This window comes from Dipteris shenzhenensis, chromosome 8, assembly GCF_047967505.1.
Source record: "Dipteris shenzhenensis isolate YYH24624 ecotype China chromosome 8, Dip_SZ_1.0, whole genome shotgun sequence".
In the NCBI taxonomy this organism is placed as follows: Eukaryota; Viridiplantae; Streptophyta; class Polypodiopsida; order Gleicheniales; family Dipteridaceae; genus Dipteris; species Dipteris shenzhenensis.
In genome coordinates this window covers 896207-921192 of record NC_141603.1, presented here as the reverse complement: position 1 = coordinate 921192, position 24986 = coordinate 896207, and the positions used below count along the sequence as shown (strand labels likewise).

General features: G+C 44.1%; 1 protein-coding gene across 1 annotated transcript in view; it reads left to right on the top strand.

Moving 5' to 3' along the window:
* The window catches only part of LOC147898929 (Nop53 protein), a 104793-nt gene extending 80962 nt beyond the window's left edge, over positions 1–23831 (top strand). The window contains exons 8-11 of the mRNA XM_087378160.1: positions 5339–5458; positions 22759–22881; positions 23069–23135; positions 23286–23831. Coding sequence (XP_087234286.1) covers positions 5339–5458; positions 22759–22881; positions 23069–23135; positions 23286–23453 — 478 coding nt within the window. The 3' untranslated portion in view covers positions 23454–23831. The remainder of the gene's footprint in view (positions 1–5338; positions 5459–22758; positions 22882–23068; positions 23136–23285) is intronic.
* The last annotated feature ends 1155 nt before the right edge of the window (positions 23832–24986 follow it).

Genomic DNA, 24986 nt, shown 5'->3' with positions numbered 1-24986 from the left:
AGTTGGTAGAGAGTCTCTCTCTCTCTCTCTCTCTCTCTCTCTCTCCCCCCCCCCTCTCTCTCTCTGTGACTCTCCACACCACAAAATTGAAGAAGCAAGTGGGAGTGACTTAAGGAAGCCTGGAGTCGGTATGGATGCACCATAGTCTCTGATGGATGGAGTGACACGAAGAGGAGACACATGATTAATATCTTGGTTAGTTCTTGTGTTGGATTTATCTTCCTGAGGGTGGTTGATGCATCACATGCCGGCCTTCACATCACCGGGGAGTGGATATGGAGCCAATTTGAGGTAGCCATCAAGGAGGTTGGTGAAGAGAGTGTGGTGCAAGTCATTACTGACAATGGCTCCAACTGTAGAAGAATGGAAAGTCTCCTTGAGGAGAAGTATTCCAAGATAGTGTGGACCCCTTGTGCTTCACACTCTCTTCACCTGATGATGGAGGATATTGGGAAGTTGCCTTGGGTGTCTGATGTGGTCGATAAAGCCATGCAATTAGTGACTTATATCACTCGTAAGCCACATGCACTGGCCCTATTTAGAAGGGAGTGCAAGTGGGAGCTTATGAGACCATCGAAGACACGATTTGGCTACATTTTCTTGGTTCTTAGCAATTAAGATTCAAGAATGATGATTCATTGAATTATTAATTGTTTGAATTTGTTTGTCTTTCTATCTTGGAATGTTTTTCTTGGCCAAGTACTCATGAAGGGCTTGCCGCTTCATTCTCATAGGCTGGTTAAGACCAAAGAAAGCCTCCGTCGCATGATGACCATGTTCAGATTGGTTGGACTGGAATGACTCAAGATTATCTGCTGGACAAAATGTTGAGAGGATTGTCCTCGACAATCACTTTTGGTAGGAAGTGCTTTCCATCCAGATGGCCATAGAGCCCTTGTACTTTGTGCTTCGACTCTTTGATCATGAGGGTTGTACTATGGGCCTGCTCTATGAGCTCATGCTGAAGCTTCGGAAAGTAACAGAGGATTGCCCACAATCTATCCTGGAGCAGAGGAGGTATGAATAAAAGTCTCGACTCTTATGACTTGCAAGTTCCAAGTTCCATGGTCAAAAGTCTTGTAACTTGCAATCTTGGTCTAACTTGAAAGTCGATTCTTGTTGATAAAATTTCAGAAAAGATGACATACTAGGATTTTGAAGGAAGATATGGGATTGGTTTCATAGGCCAATCCACACTATGGCACATATGCTCCATTAACTATGGAAAGAACTTGCTAAATGGAATGATCGGATGCTTGTGAGTGGATGAACCCAGTACTAGGATAAAGTTTGCGACTCATCAGTCCAGAATAGGTGAGGTCAGAGAGTAAATTAATGCAGCCCGCTTAGTGCTAATTGCTTTATATTTAATGTTTATTAATGCCTAATTGTTTATATTGTTTTTTTTGTATTGCAATTTGCAAATTGCAATAGAATTGAAGAGGACATAGTCGAGTTTCGCAATGACATGGGTCATTTCTCCCATGCAATTGCCAAGGAAAGAGACAACAGGCTGTTGGCTCTTTCTTGGTGGGAGACATTTGGGATTTTGAATTTCTCATTTCAGACCCTAGCTCTTTCCATCCTCTCCCAAGATTGCACATCAGGTCCGGCTGAGAGGATATGGAGTATATGTGTAGACATACGCACTAGGAAGAAAAAGAAGTCCTTAAGTTTTACCTACTTAGTCAGTAAATATATAATATAACTTATAAGTTATAAGTTATTATGTATAGCTTATAACATTTCTAAAAATAAGTCTTCAGACTTTAGAATTGACTTCTTTATATTTATAAATTGTGTTAGGTTGAGCGTGGAGCAGCTCAACAGGTTGGTATATGTAAATGCCAACCTACGCCTGCTTGAGAAGTACAGGTCTACAGATGGTACTGGTAGCATTGAGTGGAAGCCGAAGCAAGTTGATCCTGATAAAATAAAGCTGAAGCTTGTCGATATGTCAATCGTCCAGCAAAGTCAAGAGAACGATGATATCTACGACTTCCTACGATAGGATATGCTCCGATTTTGATGTTAGACACGTTCACAGACTCGAGCTCGGGCACCACAACTACATGCTGTTGCTATAGAGGATACAAAGACACCTGCCACGGGCTTGGTATCGTCACAGCAGGTCTCTCCTCAGCTGCGTGGTTATCAGCATCGAGCACGAGCCGGAGCCTCATGAGGGGGATCACGTGTATCTGTTACTGCTATTGCATCTTCACTTTGAGGACGTCGAGGCAGGGCATTGGTAGACACTACAGACTCAAAGGACTCAAATCAACTGCGAGCCATGGGTTGGTTCGAGGGTGGTACTTCCTCTTCCTCTTGAGAGGATGCAGATTCATTTGGTGATCACAGTGATGAGGTAGAGGATCTTGGAGAGGGGCCAGGGCCCTCGGCTCCTAGTCTCTAGCTCTAGAGACTAGTCACTAGATAGTAGAGACTAGAGTGTTTCATGGATTATGGATTATGTGACTTGGCATTGAGTCACTGACCAGTGCAATATTATGACATGTATTTCGTTTTGTTCTCTTTTGAATCAATGATTGACTCTTGGGTCTTGAGCCATTGCATCTCATTCATGGGCATTGAATATTAAAATTTAAAGTTGATTGAAGATTCTTGAATAATGAACCTTGATTTTGATTCTTGAATTAAAAAGTTTAATTATATAAATTATGCATAGGCTGTTTAAACTTTAAAGTTTAAACCCTCTTGGCCTATGTAGGCTGTAGGCAGCACTGAGCAAATGCAAATCTAAGGTAAACTATGCTGGGAAAAGCAAGGCTTAACCTATGATCGTGGATTGGATCTAGGATTAGGGCACATTCTAATATGATGTTTGGATTAGTCTATGGTTGAGATTGGAGCAGGTATGGATGCGGTTTAGATTAAATGGACCGGGCTGATCCATGACAGACAAAGCTAATGTAAGTTCTTCTAGAAAAAGCATGGTTTATAAAAGGTTAGAACTAACTGCTAGAGGTAGCCAAGCTAGGCATATAAATACAAGCCTAGGACTTCATATTAGATTATCTTGGAGCATCTTGGACTTGGGTGTCTCATGTGGATGTTAGACCTATTGGCCCAGGAGTTGTTGCTAGAGTTAGGGTCAAGTGGTATGGGAAGCATGATTTGACCTTCATGTTGGCAAATTCTCGTGGTGCTCTAGGCTCGAAGTACTAATCCTATGGTTAGGAGGTGAGGTGCTAGCTCAACCTTAAGAGGTTTCTATTTGTGTATTCCATTACTATATGAAAGGGCTACACATTACCGAGGTCAGAGAGACTTGGCTTGGTTGGGGGTGTTTCAGGGTTGTACCATTGAGAAGTAGCTTTTGAACTGATTAGCCAAGAGATCGGAACCAAGGGATTAGTCTTGCCATCATACCTTTGGAAGTTGAGCTTTTCGAGAAATGAAGACTTGGTGGATTTGCGCATCTCCACTATCTTCGTTTGATGAGAGACATGAGTAGTTCTCAATTCCATTCTCCTTTTGCTTCACGAGCCTCGTGTTCTTTGTGTCTCTTGCTTCTTGTGCTGCTTGATCCCGTGCTTTTTGTTGCTCTGTCTCCCTCTTCTCTCATCTCTTGGAGTTGTAACGTCTGGGTGGAAAGGGTTCCTGAATATTGTTACTGCATCTGCATCATTTCTTGCATCATTGCTACCATGGCAGATGGCATCTTTGAGTGCTTCTGGTGGACTCTGGAGCTTTACTTGGTGCGGACATCGCCTTATCCACTATGCCCGGGTTGGAAGATGTCTCGTTGCTCATGGTTGATGTGCCAAAGTGTGTGGTGACCATGCATTGATGAATGCTCCCTGATATAGCTATATCTCACCTTAGAATTGTTGCCCAAATGGCTGAAAGTACAACTATAGTGCAGGGGCTGTCCTTGTAGGTGGACATGGAGAAAGGCAGGCTGCTCCTCTTCTCCCTCTCCCTTTCTGATGCTGACATGCCTGCTGGGCCTCCTGGATCTGCTGGAGCTGCTCTAGCTGATGGAGTGACCCCACGGCCACATCAGCATAGCTTGACATCAGGTCTGTATTGCTGATATCATTGCCTGCTGTTGCACTGCACCTGTCTGCACAGTCTACCTGGCAGCCTGCCTGACACCTGATGTCTGCACAGGCCACATGGCAACCTGCATGCTCCCGTTCTGCTGCTGCCATCTGTTTGGTGTTCTGGGCTGCTGGGGCTGCAGGGCTGCCACCTAGACAGTCATGCCATAAGCTGTAGATGCTCATGACAGCCAGTTGTTAAGAATAGACATAATCAATTAGCAATACCAGTCTCACTCTAATGATGCCCGGAGTAGTTAAGAATACAAGTGTTTTTGTATAACTGTACATAACTCAAAAACCCAGTCTCGCTCTAATGATGGCTCGAATAGAACTAGTGTTTTGTATAGCTGGAATCTACTGGACCTTTTTAAACCCATGATAGGGAGCTAACTTAGGCCAACATCTATAGCAATATTGTCAAACTGTTGCTTTTGTGATTTGCAATCAATGGATAATTATCATCCAACTGCAAGCTTTGTATTATCCAACTGAAGAAAAATCTATTCTGCATAGGAATAAATGTTTCAGGTTCAAGCTGAAGTCTGTTGGCGACTGGTGGACACTAAATTAACTAGAGTGTATACTTATAACTAGGGCATGACTGCTGTGAGGAAAAGGATGCATCCCAGATTGTCTTGTTCTCCTGTATACAGGTTCAACTCTACTCGCTGCCTGGAAATGCATGGCTTCAGAAAGAATTCGATGATCTAGTAATTGAGATTGTTGAATGGGGCAACGGTCTTGCATTTATTTATTGTTTCATGAACTTTCATCTTATGGGCACTTACGTTATTGCAGTCTTTGATAATCTACAATTGACGTAAAACTGATTGTATTTGTTGCCTTTAAGATGAATGAGTAAGTCATACATACATCACACCTCTGAGTGGTTGCATACTATCTAGTTTTGCATTGCTTATAGTTTGCCCATTTGGGATGTTTGTTATGTAAACAGTTTTTGTGCAATCCATCTTTTGTTTTGGTGAACAGTCGTTCCCAATAGACAATATTTCTTTCTTTTAGTTACAAGTAGTTATGAAGGTGCACACACTATACACTTTCCATGGGGCAAATTTAAGGTTAGTTTGTCTAAGCTAATCATCAGCAAAAATTAGTCCACTTTTCCCTCCTTGGGTGGGCCTTGTTCATATATCTCATCAAGTTACATTGTTATTTTGTGACAAGCTTAACACACCTTTATTATGTCTCAGAAACTAAACTTTGACCTTTTTAGAAAGTTAATTAAAACATTCAAGTGTATGTTGTAGGCAAGCAAAGGTGAAAAAACTCACCAGGGCAGAATTAAACAAGAGAAAGAGGAGGAAAGAACAATTGAGAGTCCAAGAACAGAGCAGCAAAATAAAGAAGGTTAAAACAGATGTCCTTCGGTAAGGCTACAAAGAGCAGACCTTGTTTTCTTCTTTGTCTGTTTATTTCCATCTCATTTTTGCTGATTTTCTCGTTGCTTGCTGAAACGAAGGCCTCAGAATCCCAATGTTACCGGCTAGATACACATGGAAAGCTTGTACATAATGAGTCTTCAGCACCACACCTCCTCTTCCTCTCTCTATCCTCCCTCACAATCCTGCCATCTTTATCACCTTATGCAAAAGAATTTGTTGCTAAACATGTTTTGGTGACAAAATTTTGAACAGTTGATAATTTTAACATCTAAGAACCTTTAGTAATATATTAGAGGTCCCCATAAAAAAGTACAGACACATATGTACACACCTTATACATATATTATCAAGTTGCCTGCTTGTTGTAATACGATGTTGGCCAACTCTAGTGTCCTTAGTGTATCCAATGGATGCTCTGGAATTAGTAATGTATCTGTATATAAGTGCTCAGCCATTTGAGGGGAATCTTGGAATTTAAGGATTTTGAGAATCTGCGCCTTGTATCAGGCCAATCATCACAGATAAAGGATCAAGACACCCGGAACGTGAACCCTTGGCCTGCCAATGAGGAGGTACACCCTCAGCTTGCGGACTGAAAGCCCCAAGTGCCATTTTTAAAGTAAACTATGGGCTGACATGACAATTTTCTTTCTAAGAAAATCATAGAGATTGTGGCCACACTCACCGCATTTAAAGCATCTATCTTCAGAATAAGACCTTTGCTTTGCTGTTATGACAAAGATGTTGGTTTTCTGGGGGGGGAAACGACAAGGATGTTGAAAAAGTGATGAACTAATTACCTTTGGGGAAATTCTGGGTTAGGATTAATAAAATGTCAAAAAGAGTCATATGTAGACCTTGGGTCCTAGCGTGGACATTCATGACACTGCCATGGATAGGGTTTTAAGGGGCCCCATGATGGGGCGAGCCCTCACATACATTCATCATGGATGAAGGGCATGGTTGCCACATTGCACCATGCTATTTATCTATCTGTTGTGGTGTTGCCACATGTCACACGAACAGTCACTCACCATATCACTCACTCTAGGGCAGCCAATCAGATGCAAGTATTGCATCTAGTGCATGTATTTAGTGCATTCTGATTGGGTACATTCTGTCAGAGTGCCACATAAGATGGGGTTGAAGCTTTTCTGCAGAAAAAAAAAAGATGGGGCTGAAGCTCTGGTGCAATAGGACTAACCCTATTTCGGTCTAGCTGTAACTAAAGTGACCCTGACTGAACTATTCCCTGGCCAATCCCTAAATCATTAACAGTAATTGACCATAAACTGAACCGGAAAATGTGCAATTAGCAAAGGGAAGCCAAAGGGAAGCCAGTTTGAGCAAGTACTCAGGTTTGAGGAGATTCATAATGATAGATGAATGATCAATGGTAATAGCTATATACAAATGTAGTACAACAGGCTAGTTATAGTTCCAAGACTGGCTGCAAATTACAACATTGCTTATGGGACAGATCCCCAAGTGCCACGTGGCAACAACCATCAGCCTACTAAAAAGAGTAGTAGCTAGCTAACTAGATAGCATACTAACTAGTGCCTTTGTTACGTCTGGCTTCATGAAGCTTCTCCCTCCTCACCTCCACACCTTGTCAGCTAGCTAGCTAAGTAGATATCATATGTACTAGCCTCTTTGTTACATCTGGCTTCTATGCGAAGCTTCTCATGAAGCTTCTCCCTCCTCACCTCCACACCTTGTCAGTTGTTTTGCTATATTTTCGACCAAAGCTTTCTATATTAAGCTTGAACTCTTAAGTAAAGTGTCCCAAAAGAGAGTACCACACTAACTTTTTCTTCTTGGCATTGTCGAAGGGTATTCCATTGTACCATCACATCTCTTTTGAATTGCTTAGGCAAGAGTGCATAGTGCACCAGTTTACAGCACACCTTAACTACGATTACCCAGGAATGGAGTTACCCTCCTCTTTCCAACAAGAACATATAGATAGAGAGTTCTCTTTTGGAAATGAAAGGAGAAATGAATCCATGAATCCACTCCTAAAAAAAGAATCAAGTTTCAACCAAGAGAGAATTGAATTCCTTGAAAATGATGGAGAAAGCGAGGTTGATAAAATCCTTAATTGCATCCACAATTTCGAGCTTTACTTTGTCCATCAAGACAAGACTGAACAAGAGAAGCTTGCTTTTGCTACATTGCATCTACAAAAGGATGCTTTAATGTGGTCGTCATTGTTACAGACACGAAAAGAGCCTATGCTTGAATGGGCTAAGTTGTGGAACAGTTGATAGCCACTTTCATGCCACCAACGCATGAAGAGAACTTGACCTCCGTGGGAAAGGTTCAAGCAATTTGACAATGAGAGTATTGCTGAATTTATAGCCAAGTTTTGTAAAGTCTCTTTAGAGTTACGAGGAAAGAGTGAAGAGGTATGATGTTGAAATGTTCAACCCAAGCACTCCTAGAGACCTCACTAAACTGGCTGAAATAGCTGAAAGAAAGTTGAATCCTCGTAAACCCGTCAACAATAAGGGAAAGGAAAAGGCTTTTGTGCAGAATGTACATAGCCAATTACGTCCCGGATGGGTGCCATTTCTTTCCATGACTGATGAAGATAAGAAAGGCAAATGTTTTGGATGAAAGAAACGTAAGCCGGAGAATGTATGGCATAAATGTCCTATTCTTTGGTTGAAATTACCAAGACAAATTCAGTCAAAGGGAAAGTCAAGGCGTCCAAGCGGAGGTGTAGGCTATCTCATGGGCTATCCATAGATGCCACTTATACCTTGGTATGAGCCATGTAGGCCTAGTTATAGTCAGTTAGGACTATTGGTACAGTTAGTTTATGTACCATCTAGGTTAGTTAGGACAGTTAGCCCTAGGGTTTTGTTATGTTGGCTCTCCCTTGAGCCTCCACACTTGAGTTTTGCAGCAATCTATTACAGCATCCCGTTTTTCTCCTTTGTGCTTCCATTTTTTAGCTTCCATTGCTTCCAACACCCAACAGTGGTATCAGAGCAGGTCGGGAATCCATTCCCTCAGCCATTGACAGCTTTCCCAAGCTGTTTGGCAGCCTCTGGAGCTCTCATTCTTGCTGGTCTTGCTGGTTTTCACACTCCCATGAGTGTTTGAGGCCTTTCCAAGCACTTATGTCGTGAAAAACCTCATTTTGTCGTGAGAAGACCGCACTTTGGAGCAACTCTCGCGAAGGGAACTGTGTTTTGGTGCATTTTCCAGCCTGCTGCAGCAAAAAGCGACCACACGTGTGCATTTACAACATCTGTACGAACTTCCGTACACATTGTATAGACTTGTCAAAAAATCCGTCCAGCTGTACGGACCCGTTAGAAATCTGTACACCTGTCAAAAATCCGTACAGCCATATGGACCTGTCAGAAATTCGTACGGAGCTGCCTCGGGGTGTGTGCCAGTCATTTCTTAAGTTTCTCAGCATTTGGGAGCTGTCTCGAGCTATGTGTCAGCATTTTGGAGCTGCCTCGAGCTGCATGCCGACGTTTGAAGCCATTTGGAGCTGCTGAATTGATCTGGAGACTTCTCTTTGAGCCCTTCCCTCCTCATTTGGCATCTCTTTTCCTCGGGCTGCGAGCTTCTCTCCATTGGATCTCTTTCTTTGCATTCCTACGTGCTCTCCTCCTCGTGGGAGCACTTCTTTTGCTGTAATTCTCATTTGCATCCCTCATTTGCTTGCTTTCAAAGCCTGTCACTACTGTACATCATTGGGTAAGCCATTGTTGCATTGGCTTTTTCCAATTTCTGCTTCATTTGCATTTTGGAAAGGCCTCGTGTTGCCTTTGGGGATTTTTCTTGCAACAGGTACACCTTGGGACAGTAGAATCTTTTGCAGACATAAGCTTTGAAGCTTGGGCAGATTTTTGGCACTTGATTCTGAGAGGTTGCCTTTCTCTCATTTGCTGTGCCAGTTGGTGCATTTGCCTTGTATTTCAGCACCATATCTGGTGGCAAAGATGATTTGATTGGGCTTATTGGGGCTAATGACAAGCTTGATGGCACCAATCACCCCATGTGGTCATACATGATGGGACATGTTTTGGTTGCCAAGAATTCTATGGCAGATTGTTTCAAGTTCTGAGGCCAAGCCTACACGCACTATTACTGGTGCTACACCTACAGCCTTTACTTCTTTAGGTGATGGGTCTTCAGGTGATGGTTCTAATGCTACTGCTAGGACACCTGCATCTCCAGCTCCAGGTGCTTTGCCTCCTTCATAGGAGCGAATTCAATGGGATGGTCGTGATGCCAAAGCACATGCCTTGATTGCTGTTTCGGTAAAACGGGTTATTATCCCTCATATTCGGTCTTGCAAGACGGCTAAGCAAGCATGGGATCAGTTGGCATCTTTGTATCAGGTGCGGAATGAGGCGAGGGTTGCCTATCTCCGCAGGAAGTTGAAAGATTTAAAGCTTGATGAGGGTGGTAACATGGATGTCTATCTCACTAATGTGAAGGATTTGAAAGAGCAGTTGGCCAACATTGATGAGATTATGCATGATTCTCAGCTGGTTTCTAATACCCTTGATGGGTTGCCTGATTCATATCAAGGCTTTGCTACTACATTGAGGTTGGTTGCAGGGGGTGATGCCAATCATTTCTCATTTGACCAGCTTGTTGCTGCTCTTCTTCAGGAGGAGCAAAGTCGTGTGAATCGCAATGCTACTATGGCTAGTGATCAAGCATTTACTGCCCATCACAAACAAAAAGATAAAGGCAAGGTTTCAGCTGGAAAGCCCTCTCATTCCCATGCTGATCATTCACATGGTGCCTCTTCTTCAGGGGATTACAAAAAGAAGAAGAGATGCAATTATTGCAGGAAACGTGGGCATGATATTTCTGAATGCAGGAAGCGCATAGCATCTGAAAAGAAAAAGAAAGAGTTTGGTCTTGCAATATCTGGTTCTTATAGTGCAGAAGATCGACATGAGTCCACTGATTTCGCACAAGAACACCATTGGGCTTTCTTGGTTACATGTCAATATAATCCTGATGTTCATGATGCTTGTATGGCAGTTTTCGACGTTCGTGATGCCTGGTTCTTTGATAGTGGTGCTAGCAAGCACATCACTTCCTGCAGGAAGTTATTTAGCTCATTGGAGCTTACATCTAAGGGGGGCAATGTCACATGTGCCAATAATGCATCATATACCGTGAAAGGTATTGGGCAAGTTGCTCTTACTTCTGTCTCTGGTGGTATTGTCACTCTAGAGCATGTGCTTTATGTTCTAGGCATTCATAAGAACCTCATTTCTACTTCAGCCATTGCTACATGTGGCTTTTAGGTTATTTTTGATGGTGTGAGGTGTGCAATGTATGATGTTATACATGCCTTTACCCTGGTTTTGACTGGCACATTGTGTAGTGGTCTTTACAGACTTGATGCTTATGACAGATGTTCAGATGATGATGCTGCACTTGCCGATGCACATGCCTTTGCTATTGATTCTTTTTTCTTTTTTTTTCATAGAACTTTGCTATTGATTCTACCATGGCAGATACTCATTTGTGGCATGAGAGGTTTAGACACCTCAATTTTGAAGCCCTAGTGAAGTTATATAAGGAAGATATGGCTATGGATCTTCTAAAAATGCATATGCCTTCCAAACATGTTACCATGCTTACTTGGTAAGATGCACCATGCTGCGTTTCCCAAGGATGGGAGAGTTGGTGCTTCAGGTAAGCTTTATCTGGTTCATAGTGATGTTTGTGGACCCATGAGGGTTACAGCTCTTGGGGGGTTCTACTATTTTATTAGGTACACTTGAATTTTCGCATTGAAATCCAAGTCTGATGTTTCTTCATGCTTCAAGCACTTTATTTCCTTGGCTGAGAATGAGAGTGGGCTGCACATTGCTCACATTAATACAGACAGGGGGGTGAATACATGTCGAAGGAGTTTGCTGTTTTTTTGGCTTCCCATGGCATTAATCACCGATGCACGGTGCCTTATACTCCTCAACAGAATCCCATGGCTGAGCGGAAGAATAGATCAGTGATGGAAATGGCCAGATGCATGTTGAAAGGCAAACATTTGCCTAATAAGTTGTGGTTGGATGCGGTCATGTGTGCATATTACATCTTGAATAGATGTCCTACAAAGGCATTGCAGACTATCACACCTTATGAGGCTTGGACGGGTCGTAAGCCTGGCATTTCCCACATGAGGAGTTTTGGATTCTTAGCTTATGCTCATGTGCCTTCACAGAGATGCACTAAGTTGGATGATAAAGCTGTTAAATGCATTTTTCTTAGGTATAGTTCAGAGAGCAGGGGCTGTAAGCTATATCAGCCCCGCACGAGCAAGTGTTTTGTCAGTCGGGATGTTGTGTTTGATGAATCTTCCACTATGCCTTTGCTGGGCTGTCAAAAACAGCCCGTTGTTGATGCCCCAGACATATTTGACAGCTTGATGCCTTTGTTTCCATCCGATGCTCGGGATGATGTTCCATCTGAGGTTGTCCCTCCTCCATTTGTTGGTCATTTGCAGCCACATGTGCATGCAGAAATTCAGCCTGATATGCCTATCATTGATCAGGATCATTGGCACAGGGCTCTTGACTAGGAAAGAGCAAAAATTCAGGAGCCTAAAAATGTACCCCGTTGGCTTCTTGACACATTAAAAGACAACAAACAAGACACTCCTCTGCCAGCGCGTACGAGAGCAGCTGTCCGGAAAGAGCATGCTAGTTTTGTTGCTTCTGCTTTGGTTGCTGCAGCATGCAATGAAGAGCCATTATGTCATCAAGGTGTCTTTCAAAATGATTGTTGGATGAAGGCCATGCAAGCTGAATTGGATTCTATCCATCAAAATGACACTTGGGAGTTGTGTGATTTGCCTTATGGCAAGAATGCCATTGGAACTAAGTGGGTTTACAAGATCAAACGGAAAGCTGATGGTTCAGTGGACCGTTACAAAGCCTGTCTTGTTGCTAAGTGCTATGCTCAACAGTATGGCATTGACTTTGAGGAGACTTTTGCTCCCACTTCCAGGATCACTACCATTTGCATTGTTATTGCCTTTGCTGCCCACTGTCATTGGCAGATACATCAGCTTGATATTAAGACAGCTTTCCTTCATGGGCATTTGCAGGTGGAGGTCTATGTTTCCCAACCTCCTTGCTTTGAGGTTGAAGGTTGTGAAAGCAAGGTATGCCGCTTGAAAAAGGCCTGGATTGAAGCAGGCACCTCGGGCTTGGTATTCAAGAATTCATTCTCATTTGCTCACACTTGGCTTTCAGAACAGCCCTACAGAGGCTACCTTTTACATCCGCAAGCGTGGGACATTCATGGGCATTTGCAAGAAGAGGTCTATGTTTCCCAACCTCCTTGCTTTGAGGTTGAAGGTTCTGAAAGGAAGGTATGCTGCTTGAAAAAGGCCCTCTATGGATTGAAGTAGGCACCTCGGGCTTGGTATTCGAGAATTCATTCTCATTTGCTCACACTTGGCTTTCAGAACAGCCCTATAGAGGCTACCCTTTACATCCGCAAGCGTGGGACAGATTTGCTGATTTTAGTCCTTTATGTGGATGACATGCTTGTAACTGGGACACATGCTCAGCAAATTGCAGATTTTAAAATTGATTTGCAGCAGACATTTGCTATGTTTGATCTTGGTCTTCTGCACTATTATCTGGGCATTCAATTTGCTAGCAGTGTGGGGGGCATTTTGATGTCACAATTCAAGTACATTGGACAGCTTTTGCAACATTTTCAGTTTTAGGATTGCAAGCCAGTATCCACACCATTAGAGACTGGTTTTCACTTCTCTTCTGAGGATAGCAGCGGTACATGTGATGTCACTCTCTATCAACAGGCAGTTGGTTGCTTGATTTACCTATGCCATGCGAGACCTGATCTACAGTGTGTTGCTTCACAGTTGAGCAGATATATGCATAGCCCATCTTTGCAGCATTGGCATGCCGTGAAGCGTGTTTTCAGATATCTTAAAGGCACTCAGCATTTAGGCCTTCTTTATGGGGCTGATACTTCACTTGCCATGCATGGATTCACTGATAGTGATTGGGCTGGTTGTTCTGACACTCGTGTGTCACATAGTGGCAACTGTTTTATGCTTGGTACTTTATGTGTTTCTTGGTTCAACAAGAAGCATAGTACAGTTACTACTTCTAGTTGTGAAGCTGATTATAGAGCGGCTTTTACAGCTACAATGAAGTGTGTTTGGCTTCGGAAGCTACTTGCAATTCTTTGTGCACGTCAAACTTCTCCTCACGTCATCCTCACTGATAGTCAGAGTGCTTTGGCTGTCGCACGAAATCCAATTTTCCATGCTTGCACAAAGCACATTGAGGTTCACTATCACTATGTTAGAGAGCAATTATCAGTAGGTGATATTGAGTTGTCTTATGTTCCCAGTGAAGATAACTTGGCAGATCTTTTTACGAAGGCTCTACCTCGACCTAAGTTTGAAGCTTTTCGGCAAGCTTTAAACTTAGTACCTTTTGTAACTTGATATGTTGTACTCTGTACAGTCATAGGTTGCTATATCCTACGGGACAAACATGTGCAACCATGACACTAGCTATTTAGGTATCTTGAGCCATGTCCAGGATACTTCATCCCATACCATGGAGGGGGATTTGTAGGCTATCTCATAGGCTATCCATAGATGCCGCTTATATCTTGGTATGATCCTTGTAGGCCTAGTTATAGTCATTCAAGACTATTGGTTTAATTAGTTTATGTACCATCTAGGTCAGTTAGGACACTTAGTCCAGTTAGGGCAGTTAGCCCTAGGGTTTTGTTATGTTGGCTCTCCCTTGAGCCTCCACACTTCAGTTTCGCAGCAATCTATTACAGCATCCCGTTTTTCTCCTTTGTGCTTCCATTTTTGAGCTTCCATTGCTTCCGACAGCCAACAAGAGGGTGAGGCTTCTACCTCATCCCAAAAATCTAGCGTGACTATGAAACCAATAGTGAATGTTTTCCATTCAGCCAACACTTCTCATGACCTTTTCAAGGTGCATGGGTTTGTGAATGGATATAGAATAGTTGTTTTCCTTGTAGAGAATCGATAGAGAATAAAGGAGTTTCTCCTCCATGTAGAGCTCCTTATAAGATGAATTCCTATAGAAATGGAGGAGGTAGAAAAATAGATTTGATCAAATGTAGAAAGACCTAATCCGACCAAGTAGTTCTCCATTTGGGGTTATTAAGAAGGATGGATCTTATTGAATGTGTATAGATTATCGAGGTTTGACCAAACTTCGGGAACATAAGGATCACCTCTTGATGCCTTTGCATTTTTGGACATTTAGCTTCAAGAGGAATCTTGACTTGAGGGATTGTGTACCATGAAGAGAAAAGTATCGGTGGGAAAAAGAGAGATGTATCTGCTGAAGTTAAAAACCAGTCAGCAAGTAATGCACAATGGATGGAAGAAGAGTTCTTTATAGATTTTCCTCAAGAACTTGCAAATTATAAAAAGGCGATGCAAATGCAAAGGTAAAATGAGAATGCGTATGGAAGAGAAAGAGGCAATAGATATTTCAGAAGAGGACTTCTGTTCATCCAAGCAGGAGGGAATCTTATGACAAGGAAAATAATTATTTTGTTAATTAACAAACCTTAGAACATTATTACATTATGCGTCAATTTGATAGTGCGACATATGTTTGTATTTATGATAGACACCGACTGAGATTGTTATGGCAAAAGATTATTTAAGTAGATAGGGCGCATCGAACTGGAGCCATTGCTTCAAACAGCACCAAATTGGGCAGGTAACACTTATTTTATCAATGAAATTAAAAGAGTCATGCATTAGGCACCTAGGTTGGGTTAGACACATTAGAGTACACTTTTATAAGATCCACGACCTCAAGGGGTAACCTTAGTCATTTAATTGGGCTAAGGGTATCCCAATTGAGTTGGGGTGGTAGGAAGAGGTGTGAGCCTCTTCATGTCTCATGGTGTGGCTTCTTGTCACATTCACTCACCTCACCACATCTACTTCGTATACACGCTGTATGTGTTATATGCTGGAGCAAGAGTCAACATAATACTAGTCCGGGGTGCTCATCCCATTTGAGGGCCATATCTACCGTCCATTTCTCTATCCCTACAATCTTGTTTGCTGCGTACTTAATAAAAACCAATAGTAATCTAACTGTTCTTGAAAGGGATAGTACTCAGCATTTCATGTCAGGAGCCACAATAGCTGACACTTTCACCGGAGTTGCAGTGAGCCTTGGTGGGTTGGTCAGTTGACATTCTTATGATATAGAAGCACATATTTTCAATTTCGGATATGCGACGATGGCCACGCCTTCTCCTCCCACGGAGAGGTCCAGAGTTATGATCTCTTGTTCGTGGGCAAGAGCTGGGGTGGGGGCATTCAATAGCTCAGGCCTTAAGCCATGATGTGTTTGATCAGGATGAGCTCATAGGAGGACGGATTGAGTGGATAGGCTTGAGTATGGGAGACTCCAAGATTGGGATCTTGATCGTGTATTCACCCGCATGGCCTCAACAACATGTATGTTTCCGTAGATGGCTTACTAAGAGCCTCGTGGATATTGACGTTTGGATTGTTCGAGGAGACTTCAACAACCTAGACTTCGAGGACGATAAGCAAGGGGGAGCCGCCTTCTTGGTGATGCTTCAATTGACGGCAGTACATGGGAGCAGTTTATTTTTGCAATCGGGAGAGTGGGCTATACCTAAAGGTGGAGCTTCAAGCGTCTTGTACGATGTCCGACCATTTCTTGATTGTGCTTCTCTTAGTACAGCCCATCGAGGACTCCCATAGAAGAGGTGTGGATGTCTAATACGTTGCTACAGTAGGAGGTGGTCCATTAGGCATAGTCTAGATATGGCATCTGTTGATGATCCCTCATTGGATGGTTGGGCCAGATGAGTGTAGCAAATGCTATTCAGAAAAGTAGTGATGAAATACACAAGTGCTTCACTGACGACGGTCTCTATAGGAGCAAGAGAGAGCACTAAGACAGGGATGGGAGAGAGAGCTGAGATGGGGCCTAGCCTCCATCTCAGGGAGCAAGACCCATGGCTTGCGAGAGTGCCCAACTTGACCTCCAAGCCACAAAGATCCATAGAGCAGAGTTCTTGTATGACTCCTCCTCAGCAAGGAGAGAAGATGACTAGGCAATTCTAGGCCACTAGTCCACGCTCGACAGGGAGCTCAACTACAATGGTTACAAGATGAGGAAGGCCATAATTAACCTCCAAGAGATACTAGAGATGACCACTATTTTCTTTTAGAAGGTCATTTGTTCTCCCATGCGGTTCAGCTTTTGGAAGATCTTTGACTGAGAATTGCTCCTCCGGTCGCTCAGTCGGGATTGGATTCACTTGATCCCGAAAGGGGGAAACGGTACACATCCGCCAGTGGCACCCAATCACTCTTTTGGACACCTCATGTTTGCGGTTGACCTCTGCGACATTATCCATGACACTCTGACATGTTTTGTTCGAGAACGTAGCATCTTGGACAACATCTTCACTTTCTAGGAGACACCCATGAGCAGTCTCAGCCTATCCGAATCTCTCTTGGACTTCGAGATGGCATATGACGAGGTGGAGCGGGCTTTCTCGAAGGGCACCATGCGGATGATGGGTTTCTTGGATCGGTGGATTCGCTGGTCTCTGCATTGTGTACATGAGTTCCATTCAAATCCTTATAGGAGGTCATCCAGGGCTCCCTCTAGCCCCATTCTTATTCCTCTTTGTGTCAAACACTATGGGCTATTTTCTCCATCCTTAAGCAGAGGACCTTACAAGGTGTGCCTCCCAATCTGGAGGAGTTACTTGACTCAAAGTTTGCAGAATTTATGGCCCTTTTTGTGGAGGGCATGGTTGAGATCTTAGATGCAGTTCAGTGTGCCCTTGGGATGTATTGCTTGGTATCTTGGGCGAGGATGGACTGGAAGGAATTAGTCAGCTTCCTCAAGGGGATTGAGGAGATCTAAGAGATCTTGGACTATAGGGGCCTCTCTTGGCTTCTGTTGGCCGACAACACGGTACTTGGGTTGTCATGTGGGTATCGACGTTTAAGCATAGGAGTGGGTTGCTCGGGTGCTAGAGAGCGTGCGACGCAAGATTCTTTATTGGAGCTTGGCAAACCCTCTTTAGCAAGTCAGCCTCTCGTATCCAACCAAGTCCTCCTAGTGTTATAACGAGAACACGGACTCCTTTTTCTTGCTGCCTAGAAGCTGCCTAAGGCAGCGAAGAAAGAGGAAAAGCTGGGAGAAAAAGGCAGACAGGAAGTGGGAAAAGAGGAAGGACGCAACTCGAGAGTGGGGTGAGCCCCTTCCTAGATATAGGAATGCTTTCAGGCTAAGTCGCAGCCCAGGGGCTACTTTGAATGGTCCAAGAGGGTTGATAGGCCCTCAAGGCCTTGTTCGGTAGGAGGCTTGAACCCGTAAAGTATGTGAAAAAAAGAAAGGTTGGTAGTGGGGGAACTGAAGACTACGAAGTGAGTTCCAAGGGGGGACTGGCCTAAGAGGAGGTCGGGTGACAAGGCTGATAATAGCCAGCGAACGGGGGACGAGGGGCAAGGGGGGGATGCAAGGAAGATGGAGAGGGCATGTTTGAGAGTAGTCAAATGGTCAGGCAAGGGGAATGAAGCGAGGGAGGAGAGGCGGAGGAAGGAGTATCTCTAGTGCTAGCCTCATGGTTTGTCTGAATTGTGCCAAAGGAACTTGAATTGTGTCTTATGGCACCAACTCTGGTGCCTCCCTCTCGAGAGAAGTCCGACGCTCAGGATGAGACACGTCCGGCTTCTTTCCATGTGGGAGAATGGATCATTGTTCTTGTTGTCAATGAAGATGGAGCAAAGAAGGGAAAGAGGAGAGGGAAAAGAAGAAAGAGAAAGAGAGGCGGGGGTGTGTGGGCAGGTGTGCTGAAATTGAAGAGGCCCTGACTCTCAGCTTGAATGAGCAGCGCTAGGGGTTACAAAAGAGGCTAGGAGGCGACGACCTACCTTCAGACCAAAAAAGGAGGGGCAAAGGTGAGCCAAAGGACTGGTGATTTAGAGCAAGGGGGGGCATGAGGGGAGGGGTGGCGGCAGAACAGGCTGGGGCGGCATGGTGAGGTGCGGCAGAAGGGGTTGAGGAAGGGGTGCAAAGGACCTAGGCCAGTTTGGCTAATGCAAGGGGCTGGATTTGTCCAAGGCAGCGTGAAGGGAAAGCAAGACCTGTGGAGAGCTTTGTTGCAACCCAAAACAGGTGTGAAACTAGCTAGGGTTACCACGAAATGGGCAGCCCTAGCACAGGCTGCAGCTTGGCCCAAAACAGGCTGCGACCAGAGCTGTTACAGGCTCAGACGGGGAACAAAAGGGGTGGCAAGGGAGTGAGCAGGAAGAGGAAGATGCAGGAGAAAGAGAGAAAGAAAGAAAGAAAGTTTATTAAAGTCTTTGGAAGAGCAATGGGTCTATGAGACTGTGAAAATCCTAACACAAGCGAGCTATGAGGGTGGAGCTACTAAACGAGCATCCACACCAATGAAAAAGGCAGAATGGTAGTACTAAATACTGAATACAACATAGTCATGTCGGTGGTCAACTACATATTAGTCACATCATCATCATCATCATCATCATCAAGACATTAGGGGTAGATGAGGCACTGGAAGCATGAAGTCAGCGACAGAGTGCTATCGACCACTCAAGGGTGCAGTCCTGTGACGTCTCCTGGTCATAGCTCTACACCTAACAAGGACTACAGTAACCCCTGTCAGCCGTGCTGCAACGCGAAGCAGGGAGGGAATATCCCCAAGTGTAATCTGGGCGACCGTTCTTTGTCTGAGCTGTCGAGTCATTAGCTCTTGGTCGCGATCATGTTGAGGTCTCGTTTCGGGGGAGTCCAGGTGATATGGCTGAAAGAACTCTGTGATAGAGCTCTGAGAGGGGTCTTCCAAGGAAGAGGTCTGCTCCTGTCTCCGTGATCGAAGTATCCTCTCGCAGTGCCAGACTACCTCATGAATGAAGCCTGCCAAGCATCTCTGATTTGGATAGGAGAGGAATCGGAACAAAACCCCATAGCTATCTCTGAAGAGGCAGTAGAAACACCCTCGAATCTTAGTAAACGGGACACCTGAAGATGAAGTGCTCCTCCGTCTCAACCTTGTGCATGTCACATAATGTGCATAAGCGCCTCTCCCTGGGTAGGCGCTCTGCTCTGCCACTCTCGATACGAAGTCTATGTGAAGAGACCCGGAACTACCCAATAGACATCCTCAGTGAGTGGGGTAAATGGATCTGCGTGTATCCTGGTGGGTCAATGAAACCCTTCTTTGTGATATGTAAACAACGATCTCTGTAGAAGCTAGGCTTCACTGGGAGTCCGCTCGTTCCCAACCAGGTCCGGAATGTGTGTAGCTATAAGAGATCCTCATGGATTACCTAGTTGACATCGTGTGACATGAGGGGAGAAAACAGAGCGTTCATACTGTACTGGAAGGGAGGGAGTCTGTCTATGAGATGCATAGATCTTGGACATAACATGTCCAATCATAATGGTCCTGTAATTCTCCGGGCTCATGGGATCCCCTGCCTCGTGGATGGGTGAAATAGTGTTAATAGTCTAGGTGCGTGGAAACCCCAAACAGACTGCTTCATTAAATAGCTTTGCTAAGATCGGGGCTAGGAGGTTAATCCCATATGCAATGAACTTAGTGCATGGCCCCTCATGATCCTTCGCTCGGTCATTATGAAGTTTCATTACGGCATCCTTCACTCCCTTAGCAGTGAAGAGAATGTAGGATGTGGGGCATGGCATATGTGAGAGGTCAAGGGCTGGTTGGTTTTAGATGTCATATAATGTGCGTGCATAGTTATACGAGACTTGAGTGTAGGTGAGTGGTGAGGGGACTGTCCCTCTAAAAATCTCCAGCAAAAGTCTTTAGAGTTGTTACTAAACGAAATGTTCAGTAGTTCCTCCTCGTTCTGGAGAACGAAAATCTAGTTTCTTCCTATGTACCAGTTGACAATACTCGCGTAGTGTCTCTGGTTCGCTTGGAAGGTTGTTTTTGGTTTTGAATCTGAGTTGACAACGTAAAGCCTTACACTATTCATCGTACCAGTTATTACAGGGTACAGTCCCAGGAGGTGGTGGGCGTATGGAGCGAGTGGTGTGAGGAAAAGCATGAAGGGAAGCCTCGTGTAGTGAGCGGGTGATCAGGGCAGCACGGTCCTCTAATAGGGGTATGAAGTCAATGTAAGCAAGGAGTACGTATGGACAGTCAGAGTAAGTAGGTGAGTGGTCACGTCGAAGCCTATATCATGATAGGTGGAGTAAGAACTCAGTGGGGTGGAAGATGTTGTGCAACGGCAGGGAGTGGAAATGCTAAAGAAAAGATATCCGCGCCAAATCCTGAGTGAACTTGGCTTGCTCCTGTGTGTAGCGGGTCAGCTCCACACATCGACCCATCTGGATGTCTCCTCAATCACGGATTGCATGCTCGCAATCTGGGCCTCTAGAATCTACTACCGGTGTGCTCCCTGTAAGTGTACGAGTAGAGGAGAGCTCCTCCCTGAGCTGAACCATGCCGTGCCTCAGCACTTGGATGATACTGGCCTGCTCCTGAATATGACGAGCCTGCTCCTGAACCATCCACACCAAGTCCTGAGTGAACTTGGCCTGCTCCTGTGTGTAGCAGGTCAGCTCCACTTCCCTGGCTCGTATACTAAGTAAAGTCTCTTATCTGTTCAGGGAATTGAAAAGACCTTGTCCGAGCTGAAACTGAAAGGGCTGAGGTACAAAAGTGGTAGGGTGTGGCAAGATAGTAGGCGGTGGTCATGCAAACTGAGTAAGGAGAGCGGATGCCTGAGGTACAGATACGTCTCAATGGTCCCAATCGGATAGGAGATGGAAGACTGAGTTAGTGGCGAAGTAATCCCAGTGGTATGAGGGAGCGGTGTCTGACTAAGAGGGAGAGGGGATGGGGAGGTCGAGGACAGTGGCCCTACGTGCATAACCTCATGTGGGGGTGACCTGGGTGGTGGAACGGCTGGGGTCTCCAAAGCAGTGGAGGAAAAGGACGACAACAAAACGCCGCCTGTCACGGGAGGGTTGGCTAAAGCTGTAGACTTAATTGGCACAGTTGAAGTAGACTTCAGTGGTAGGGCTGAAGCAGGCCTTCTCAACGCAGGTGAGGGTGTAGATGTAAGTGAAGTAACTCCTGTGGAAGAAGATGTGGCTGTGGCTGCTGCTGATGATGATGATGATGATGATGATGATGACCCTTAATGAATCGCTCAGCTGTCCACTCCAAGTCCACTCCGGTTGAGGCGTCTGTTGACATCCTCAAGCTTCGATTGCACCTGCTGAGGTTTGTCCATTTCCTTCACAGTATCTTTTCCCCTTCCTTCTTTTCCCATCGGATAGAGAACTAATCGGATAGAGGAAAGGAGGACGCCAAAGGGTAGGTGTGCTAGCAGGGGGAAGCTACAATACTAAAAGCTTACATCCCCATTGTTCACCTGCCATCTCAACAAGCCCATGCTCCGGGGTTTGCAAATGGCTGTACATTGTCCTGAGCTCATCCTGGGGAATCTCAGTGCATGGTGTGAGCCATCTTTGTGATAAAACTTGGAAGACACTTAGATGAATGTTATTCCCTGCAATGAAGGCCTCTTTGACACACTTGGGGCTGGTTTTCTTTGATCATATTTCAAGCACTTTAAGAGACTTTTCCCATACATTTCCTGATCCAATCAGGTAAAAATTCAGGAAACAAGTTGCCATGGCTTGATTTTGATAATGAGCTTTCTAGAAACACACTGCTGCTTATTCATTTGGCTACAGCAGGGTCCTTCTCTGGAAGCAGCACCTGACATTAGGCTCTAGTTCCTTTCTTTTAGCACAGTGCTCTGGTTTGATCATGGCACTTTGATAATGGCACAATGTTAGGCTGGCACATTAAATTTGATGAATTGCACATGCAATTGTATAAGTTGTGTTATCAAACGCGTAAGGTTCACAAATCACAACCACCCAGCCATCAAACATTCCCTGATAAATTGGTTGTCTGAACGGTCTTGCTTTTGTTTTATATGCCGGAATTTATATACTGCTAATCGATGGGATTAAAATTTGATCAGCATAACATAAATGGGTGGGTGTATCTCACCTCTAATGAAATGCCACCTTTGTGTGACTCTGTGTGATATCTGTCTCAAAATCTGTCTCTACAATCCAAGCATAGTGGTAAGATAAATATAGATCATATGGCTAACTGCACCTCATTCATTTTTACTACTTGTACAAACTCTGAAAATTTTGGTGTAACAGGTTAAATGAGATCATGAGAGACATTGAAAATGAGGAGCAGGATAAGAAGAGAGAGTGGATACGGCGAACTATTTCAAAGCAGGAAAAACGTGCTTTGGGGCCCCCACGGCTAGGAAAACACAAGTATCTTTCTTTCTTTTATCTTAGAAACTTGTGACTAATTGATTTCCTTCATAAGCTTGACTGGGTGGGGAATAAAAAGCTGGTGTGCCAAGCAGCTGAAAAATTTAGGGGCATGGTTGCTGGGGATGGGGGTGAAGGGGGGTTAGGACAGCATTCAGCCATAATTTAAGAAATTTGTGGTATCCAGGTTCCAGCCGGACCCTGTGCAGGTGCTTCTGTCAGAAGAAGTCACTGGATCTTTGCGCAAATTGAAGGTATAAAGACCTTACGTTACCAGATCTTTTTGGAATGGAGAGCCTGACAACATTGTCACAAAAGCACTTACAGATAGTGAAAGTTGGATGAAATTTCAGCTCTTTTTGTACTTTCTTGTCACAACATTCATACTTTTGTTTGGCATATAGGGCTCTTTTACATTAGCAAGGGATCGATACAAGAGCCTTCAACAGCAAGGCCTTATAGAACCGCGTTTGCCTGTCAAGAGGAGAGCTCGGAAGAAGCGAATTTATTTCGAGCAAGGCACCAAAGGAAATGTGGAGCGAGAAATGCATGCCGCGAAGGAGGCTGATTGAATTACATCAAGACAAAGGTTTGAATAGAAGAAACACTCTGTTTTGCTGTAATAAGTGAAGAATCCTATGAGTGAACAAGCATGGATACATAATTCCCCACGAATCTTAACTATTTGTATGCTTATTATTTAATTTCCAGACATCTATAGGAGGTGTTGCTACATTAATCACCAACTTGGTTGTGATTTCACAAAGCTTTGCTGTGGCTGTCATGTTTGTGTTTTACCTTCCGTGGTGAATTAGAGAGATTTATCTCTCTCCTACATGGCGGTTTTGGGAGAGGTTAAGGTGTTCGTCACAGGTTTTGATTAGCTGAACTGCTGCAGGAGTACATCAAATAATGTGGCTTTGAAGAAAATATCTCCTTTCATATCTTTTCCTTTTCTTGGTATGGTCAATGAAAAGATTGTAGGCTTTTTACTGAAGGTCTAGACTTATAGAGAGAATATGGTATAAACAGTTGAGATGTCCCTATGCATCTAGTGTTTGTGAAAAGAAGATTTCAACTTGTTTCCCCAGATTTGTTAGGAGATGGCATATGTTTTCTACTTTTTTTTCTTCTTGTTCTTTGAGGGGAAAATAGTCTATCCAAGGGGGAAAAAAGGACTGCAGCTCTACTTTACAACCACCTATAACTAGAGGGCAACCTGCTGACAGGGTATCTTTTCATCCCATCGTAGTAGGGAATCACATTCTATTTTTCCATTTCTTTTTTTAAAAAAGGGAATCACATTCTTGTACAATGGAATTTGAGCTTCAGCATTTTTGTGTTGACTTCAATTTGATTAAGTTGACACTTTAAAAAAATGAACCATGTCTCTGAAGTTCCACAACTGATAGATGTTTTGTTTCTTAATACATGATATGCTGCATGGCAGATGTCCCACACAACAATGTACCCAGCCATCTTTCTAGTGGTCGCATGGATCTTAGATTTGTTGTTGTCCAGTGTGTGGTCGTTGGTGAAGTTTTCCAGCCAGTCTCCCTCAGCAGTGCAACAAAAGGGGGACAGTGAAACCACTCGGCAGCTTGTATACTGGACTGCCTCCCCTCACTAGTCATACTATTGACGTGTGCCTTCATGCCTGTGCAAAGCAATCTGCACACATCTCGCTAGGCCTTCCAAACTTTTAACAGACTTTCTCACTCATGATTTTGGAAGTTTCTCAATAACAGAAACTGTTGGGTGTTGGAAGTAATGGAAGCACAAAGGAGAAAAACGAGATGTTGTAATAGATTGTTGCAAACTGAAGTGTGGAGGCTCAAGGGTAAGCCAACATAACAAAACCCTAGGGCTAATTGCCCTAACTGGACTAAGTGCCTAACTGACCTAGATGGTACATAAACTAACTGTACCAATAGTCCTAACAGACTATAACTAGGCCTACAAGGCTCATACCAAGGTATAGTGGCATCTATGGGCCCATGAGAGCCTACAAACCCTTCTCCATGGTAGCACAAAAATGGAAGTACAATGGAGAAAAACGAGATGTTGTAATACATTGCTGCAAAACTGAAGTGTGGAGGCTCAAG